This window comes from Apis dorsata, unplaced genomic scaffold, assembly GCF_000469605.1.
Source record: "Apis dorsata unplaced genomic scaffold, Apis dorsata 1.3 scaffold_604, whole genome shotgun sequence".
In the NCBI taxonomy this organism is placed as follows: domain Eukaryota; kingdom Metazoa; phylum Arthropoda; class Insecta; order Hymenoptera; family Apidae; genus Apis; species Apis dorsata.
In genome coordinates, this window is record NW_006263804.1 from 96184 (window position 1) to 104574 (window position 8391).

At 37.1% G+C, this 8391-nt stretch overlaps 1 protein-coding gene across 1 annotated transcript in view; it reads left to right on the forward strand.

Annotated features, from left to right (window-relative positions):
• LOC102672220 (dipeptidase 1-like) overlaps positions 1-8391 on the forward strand; it is a 160109-nt gene that overhangs the window by 35212 nt on the left and 116506 nt on the right. Inside the window, exons 3-4 of the mRNA XM_006621200.2 lie at positions 3-72; positions 7194-7502. Coding sequence (XP_006621263.2) covers positions 3-72; positions 7194-7502 — 379 coding nt within the window. The remainder of the gene's footprint in view (positions 1-2; positions 73-7193; positions 7503-8391) is intronic.

Genomic DNA, 8391 nt, shown 5'->3' on the forward strand with positions numbered 1-8391 from the left:
AGCGGATATGATGGCAGGTGCTACGACGAGTGTCATCGCAGGACCCCCTACCAGGAGGACGCCTATCCTCAGGTACGTAGTGTCGTAATAGTGTGGATATCGTGGATAGTGTGCGACGGAGTCGAAGGTAAAAATGTAACAATTCGAGGAACAATCCTTTTGATCGAAGATTCTTTCCAGGAAGGAATCGTTCTTGTCTCGATTATTCCCTCCTCTTCGTTAACGTCGCGCGCGCTAAAATTAAATTTAATTTTCGGTTTATAGAGAGAGGGGGAGGGTACACCCTTTCTTTAATTGGGCGGGATAGAATTGAACGAGTTCGTCGCGCGATCCTCTCGATCCTGATATTTACGATTATTGCACGCTGGAAATTAAATTTCTCGCGTTGGGGGAAGGAGGAGGGGAAGAGGGTTAATTAGCGGCGGGGAGAGGGGAAACTTTAAAGCCGCTGATGATTCAGCGGGGTGGAAACTTTGTTCGATAGTCTGACGCCAGGCAATATGAGCCATTTCGGCTTAACTAATTCCAAGACCCGCTCCCCTCTCTGTGTGCGGGGTTGGGGAGTAGTTGGTGCAACGTTAAAGACTTACATCGACCTTACGCGGCCCTGAAACGCTTCTAATTGGGGCATTAATTCGAAGCACCTGGGGCTAATTTCTTGGACGATTATTGTTCAGTGTTCGTTGGCGATTTTATGGAATCTGGCCAGAGGTTTAGACGGGATGTAAATGTTATTACAATGCCTCTTGATATCTCTTGTTAATCAAGAAGTTAGAGAATAATATTTTATTCGTTACTTTTTTGCCGGAAAGGATAATAATAATAACGGTTAGAGATAAATAAAAATAATAAATAAAATCAAGTAAAATATGTTGGAGCAATAGAATAATTATTGCGAGATAAGTGATACAGGTCTGGCTTTGTCCTACAAGTAGAATAGGGCAATTATTGGCGAGCCGGTGGAATAGAGCATGGCCTCGTATTCAGACTAGCACTAGCCAGCCACGCAAGCCAAGAGATCAAGTGGAATAGACCAGCCATATATACCAGTCATAGTCAGACGGAAGAAATATATGCGTATAATCGCGAACAGACAATCAGTTGGTTAAAAAACGAGAAACGTGTTTATCAAACAAATCGACGACGATGAAGTAGAAGAAAATGAATGAAAAATTCGTGATAGTAATCTGCCTATTCCCTGAGTCATCGGTTTCCACATTCTTCTTTCCTTTAAGCACAACGTGGTGCCATCCTCGTTTCAATGAAACCTCTAGTTCTCGTTTTTAAAATTCCTAAGCAACGTACATTTACTTTGATCCTCGTTTCAGCGAGCATTACTGCTCGTCGTCTATTTCGTTGCACCTAAAATTAACGATATGCGCATATTGCTTTGAGCTTGAGTAATATTAACGCGGCTGCGTTTCATGGAAACGCGTCGTTACGCCTTAAACTATTCCCACTGTTATACATATTTTCCGGGTGTTACTCATTTACCCTCCACCGAGTTTCCAAGTAACAGTTGTTAATGAACAGAAAGGTTTTGTGAAACCGAAATTATGATTGCCAAGAACAACGAGTTATACGCTTTGTCGTCGTATTATTAAGAGAGAAATACACGAGAATTTGTGTTTTTCTTATTTTGTTTTTTATTTTCTCTCTCTCTCCTTTCTTTTACGCATCCTTTGATTATTGAAAATTCCGCGGTGAAAATCGGGTGAAACGATGATGAGACGAAATCAAATAGATGCAATTAGAAAGTATTAATAATTTTAAATTCGTTGATCAAATATTGGGCGATGAAATAAAATATGTTAATATGAAAGAATGCAAATGAAACTCTCTGTCTCTCTCTTTCTCTTTGATGAAAAAGTGATGGATTAAGATAAAAATTGGTTAAAATGAATTGAAACTAATGAAATAATCTTCTGGCTGGTTGGTTTGAATGGATATGAGATTAAAACGTGATAATCGTTTCATTTTTAATTAAAAATAAATAAAGGATAAATAAAATAAAGAATTAAATAAGTTTATTATGATTCTTTGATGAAAAAATCTTGTAGATTTATAATTAAGGTTGTGCAAGGTAAACAATTATAAATTAAATAATCCATTCAAGTGTATTTCATATGAAAGACATATATTCTAAAATATATATTAAAATTTTCATTTCATTCAAAATTAACTTTCATAAAAGATTACAAAAACTAATTATTTTAATCTTTACTAATTTTTATGGCGATTAACTGTTGTTTTTTTTGTACTTAAGCATATTCAATACTTTAAATAGTAAAATCTTAAATTTGGGAGGAGTATATTCTTTGTCTGAAATTTATCAAGTAATAGTTGAAGTATGTATTGAAAATACAAAAGAAAAGGCCACTTGTAACGTTATTCATAAACGAGTGGCTTTTAGAGGTCGATTGGATATGAAATAACGAGCTATATTTCTCAAATATTTTGCATATATTTATAGCACCTTATATAGCAGATCAAAGATAAATCATTTATTAATCTATAATCGATTTACATTTTATTACATTGATAATATGATCACAGGAGAGTATAGAAATTCAATCAAATTTTATCAAATAAAAAAGATTACTTTATTACTTTATTAATAACTTAAATTGTATTTTTTAATACAAGACAAAAAATAATCAGACATTATCTTACTTGAATTATTTGAATGCAATGTATTAAAATTTGGAACCTCTTTGGTAAAATTTTGTTTCATTTCCAACCTTTGCATCATATACTTTATTGGAAACAGATACATTTTCCACCCGTTCTAAAATATTTAAACGAAAAGAATCACGATCCTTCCTTACCGTTTTCACGACCCAATTGTCAGTCGAAGTGCTACCGTTACATCCAATATCAGAGGAATATTCATCACTGTCAACAATATATTCGTCGTGAATCGTAACGTTATACCGATTTAGAAACAAAAAAAAAAGAAAAAAAAAAGAAAAAGAAAAAAAGGAAAATAGAAATAAAGAGAGGGGGGAAAAATATATTTCAAAAGGGAGTGAAAAAAATTGTTTTTCTCCCCATACTCTTCCCATTCCACGACCTGGTTGTCAAGTGAAGTGTATCGTTACGTTCAACGGCAGAAAGATTTGTCGTTGACAATAACGAATTGCGAATATTACTGACATCTATTCCAATCCAGTGTTTCAACTTTGAGAATTCGAATTCAGTCAGAAAGCTGGTTGTTGAACAGCTGTCGAGTTCGATTCGATTCCTGTTGATTTTTCAAACTCCCCTCGAGGGAAATTTTTCAAGTATTCTTTTCGCGAAGTGTGTTGCGCTGATTGGAGAAGTTGAATCCAAATGTTTAACGCGAGATAGTTGCAAGTTGAAAAATGTTGAAATTGTTAATTTGAGAAATGAAATTGGTTATCACAATAAAAATCATGAAACATATATTTTGAATATAATTTGATATCGTCGAAGATAAAAATTGCACGATTATACCGTGTTTTTATATCGTTAATTTATACATTTTGTGTAATTTCTTTGAATGGAATTTTCAACCTGGATGAAATCCAGATTCCCTATCGCAAAATTGTAATTGATAATCGATAATTATCATCGATTAAAATCTCTACAAATACAAATAAATATGGCCTCGTATAATTTCGTATTAGGCGATGAATAAACATGGCCAATAAAAACTGGTATTCCAAGTGCAAAACTGTTGATAATACAATAATATAATAGAATTATCAGAATTAATTGGCAGCACAAATTCGTCCCGAATTTAATCCGTTGGGAAGAACCAAATCTCTGAAATATAGGTTTTAAAACGAGCCATAAATTAAACAATTTTCAAATATCGGGGAGAACCGCATTATCAAAAAAATAAATTAAGAATTTGAACAGACTACACAAGTACATTAAACATTTCGATTCGACTCACAACAATTTCCTACAATAATATACAAAACTATTTTTCTCTCTGCAAGATAAATAATAATAATAATAACAATAAACCTTGCAAACTCTTCGTTTTCACCTCCCTGAAAACTGGAGAAAAACATTGCCAGCTACCCCATATATCCTCATCCATATATCCATCCCTCCCTCCCGATCAAATTGTCACCACGTCCCCCTCCTCCCCCTCATACGTCCACCTTGCCCAATCCAATTATTCATCGACCCGTCACCATCGAATCGAACACGTGTCATTAACGACGACCATCACGCATCTACGTACAGTAATAACACACAGGCACGCCCCTCCCCCCTCGATTGCTCCACGTATCGCGGCTGCGATATCGAAGAGCAAACCTGCGTGTTCATCAGGTGGAAAGGCATGGGCTCTCGGGCAGAAATAGGCACGGTTGGCCGGTGGCCACCGGCCTCGAAATCTTCCCTTCCCTTCCCTCCCCTCCCCCCGTCGGCCATTACGGCCTTTCGGTTGCCGAAAATTGATTCGACCACGGGGTGGAGGGGAGGGGAGAAGGGGGTATGCACGCTTCAAGTTCGAACTTTTGTGCCGGTACCTACGTATATTTGGCCCGGTATCGATTTGGCCCAGTTTCCCCGTCCCGCGCGTTTCCGTCCCCCTCCCCCCCTCCCTCCCTATATTTTAGAAATTCGGGCAACGTGCAACGAGTCGAGGGGGAGGGGAAATGCTACCCTGTTAGAAATAAATCAACGTTTATTCTTCCCGGCAATAAGCCCGGGAATGCAGCCACCTGTCCAGCCATTGCTCGACTGTGCAATTTTCAATGCCCGCGAAACGAGGAGAACATTTTTCTTTTCTCTCTCTCTCTCTCTTTTTTTGCGTATTTTAATTAATTCGATTATGTATCGAATTGGGTGCGATTTAAAGATGAATCGTGTTGAAATTTAAGTGGGTGTGATTCCGAGGGTTATTATTAATGGAATTAGAGGGAAGGGATGTTGCCCTTTAAAATGTTGCCTTTTCGTTTATTTTAAATATATTCTCTTACAAGGAAAATATAATCGGTTTAATCGTTTGCCTCGAGCTCGATTGAAATTTAAATCGGTTTAAGGAAGGAACATAGTTACTTTCGATGGACGAGTGAAAAGTTATTAGAGATCATCCCCTTTAACGTGCTTTTTCCATTCATCTCGATATTACTTTCGACATTGATTCTCTTCTCGCTGCTTATTCTGATCTCTCGTCTCACTGACCTATCTCAAATTCCAGACAGATTCCTGGAAGAACATAGCGCATATTTTTTTCCAAGAGGAAATATAGGTCACTGGGTTGCAAGGCCATTCATAATTTCTGTACCGTCTTAAACGTTATGGACACTTTGGATGCTCCTTACATCTCAGTAATATTGGAATAAAACGAAAAAAACATTTCGATTGTTCCCTCTATTTCTCGAATAAATTTTAAAAATAATAAGATATGAAAAGATATAAATTTTATTTAATTTCATTCAATTTTTCTTCCATCATTTTAATATTTTGATCGTTCAATCATTCTGTATAAATCATTTGAAAGATTCCAAAGAAAGAAAAATCGGTTGCATCGATTTGAAAATAAAATAGAAATGCTAATTCAAAATATCGAATTAAAAAAGTACTTCTGAAAATACATCAACAATGGAACAATGGATCGTAACGATTCTCGATACTTGTAACGTTTACGAGATTCTGCGACACAAAGAGAGAAAGAGAGAGAGAGAGAGAGAGAAAGAGAAAGAAGAGGAAACCTCGATGACGAAAGAATCGCGAGGGATCGATAATGTTTCTCTGAAGTGTTTCATTGTCGTTCGGTGTCGAAGCGGGCGGTCATCGAACCGATTTCCCTTTTTCTCCTCCTCCTCTATTGCCATTCTTAAAAGCCATTCTCCAAAGAGGGAAACTGTCTACCTTCATCTCGGCAAATGACAAATCAATGCGTCGTTCACGAAGGCAAAATGGAAGTATTACTTCGAATACATACAGGATAGATCTTCGATTCCATTTTTCCTTCGTTTCAAGACTTCAACTTCTTGCATCTTTTGAAATATATAATTTCGTTCGTAAAAAAAAAAAAAAAAAAAAGAATTTAAAAAAAATACTTAGGGAAAAAAAAAAAAAAAAAAAAAAAATGAATTCATAAAAATAGCTTAGAGAGAAATAAACAATGAACGAACAATATCCTCTCCGGCAAGATAAGACGACTTCCTTTTGTCAAGAATCGTGTTCATCGTCCACTTCCCAAGAACAAAGCCTGATGGCCAAAAGTTCCCCGTGGTGTGTTTCGCCGGATCGAGACCATTTTCAAATTGAAATCGATATCCGTTGTCTCTCCCTCTTCGCTTTTCAACGCGAAGAATTATAGGGTAGCAGATTACTCATACGGAATGAGGGCTGATTAGAATTCGAACGATGTAGGTCAATGGAATGTGCGCCGTTACTATCGCTAAGACATTTCCTGGGGGTATCCCTCATCACGGGGAACGTTGCTGAGTTGGTTGGGTAATGAATTAGAAGTGGACGATGTCGATTGCGAAGTAATTGGAAAATAGAATATTTTTGATGTTGAAGAGATTATGGTTCTGGGATCTGACAGATATCTTTTATTAAAGTTTATCAAATTCATGTATTAAAATATTGATATTACTTTGTAAAAGTTTCGCAAGATAAATTTCATATCATCGATAATTTCTTTTCATTTCGAATCAATTTTCTTCTCTTGTAATATTTGTAAGAAAAAAAAAGCAAAAAATATATCTTTTCTGACCTCCTCCACTGCTCTTGCCTTTAACTTAAGATCGTCTTTCAAACTTGGTGTAATTAAAAAAAGTGAATAAAGATTTTCATTGACTTGCTCCAATCCAGAAATGAAATATACATTAAAAGTTCCATTCAACCAAATCTTATTCAAAATACTTAAAAATCATTATACTCTACTATTATATATTTGTCCTTGAATATTTAAAATTCCAAATTCCTCGTTTCGATAAAACAAACCTGTTCGACAAACCTGTTTAATTTAATTAAAACTCTCTCGTTCTGGTATCCGTCTCTCCGACAATTCTTAACTCCTTCGCTCAATAATACCACGGAACCACGTAGTTAAAGCAATCCAACCACCCCTTTCAACCAACCAAACCTTTCACTCCGCGCTCAAACTTCCTTCCAAACTTCCATCCCACACCCTCCTCAATAATTCATCGGGTGAAGGGGCACCAGCTTACAGCAAAATCTTGCTCGTGTCGCAGGATGTACCTCCAAGCTTCCATCGGCCCCAGTCCAGGCTGGGATACGAGGAGCGTCCCCAATCTCGCGTGGGATACACCTCGGATTCCAGGTGCGCCAGCGGGCTCGGATACGACGACACCGGTGGCGGATACCTGGACCAGACCGATCCCAGGATGTATTGCACCAGTGGTTACTGCATGGGCGATACAATGATGGCGGCGAGCAGGGGTGTCTGCGGGGAGGAGGTCGAGTTGGACATGAGGAGGCACATCCAGGCGTGTGCCTGCACCTGCAACCACATGGGCTACGGGAACTACATGGACTATCAGGTAAATTGAATTTCCAATTCGTATCGTTCGCTTTATGGCTTTTAATCGGTGTAATAATGATGCGGTGGCGAGCATGGGACACGTGGGTTTTAATCTAGGATCTACGAAGGATGGATAAGAGATCAGGCCGTTTAAGGATTTTATTCGCCATTATTATGGAATGTTATTTCGTGGGTGAATCGCTTTTACTAATTGATATTTAATTAATTGTTAACTGTTATCAGGTTATGTGCAAGTATGTTACTGATAACAATCGGTGGTTGTATTAGAATATTGTTGAATTCAGGTTGTAATTTTTTAATCTATACGAAGAAGGAATATTTAAAAACTCTGTTTGTACATGTTTCGTGGTATTGGAAACGCGATAATAAAAGTCATTTCGTTTCGTGGATCGTTTGTGTACATTTATACAGTATCTATAAAGGAAAAATAAAATTTATTCTAGCCACTGTTGGGGGCGAGATCACTGCCAACTATTGTACAATAATTTCGACGTGTGACGACACGTTCAAACATTTCGGCATGTTCAAACATTTCGTGTTTGTGGTACGTTCATCAGAGGTATTATTCGTGGTGGAGGATGATGTCACGGGTGCAAAATGAAATTTAGCGTTCGCGCCTTTGTTTCGGCCCGGATTATCGGTCGGCGGGAATTAAATTGTTTCCGTGGTCGCGTTCCGCGCGAAAGTGGCGCATTAAACGCGAGAAAATTGAACCGAATAAAATATTCAAGTATTAGCTGTACAAGTCCCTCTCAGAATTTGCAATTTCTACTGCAAAATCACTTTTTGGAATTACATCGACTATAACAATTTTCATCTCGAGAGATTTTAATTCTTTAATTCTTCGTATCTTTTTTTTTTTTTTTTTTTTTTTTTTTTTTTTTTTT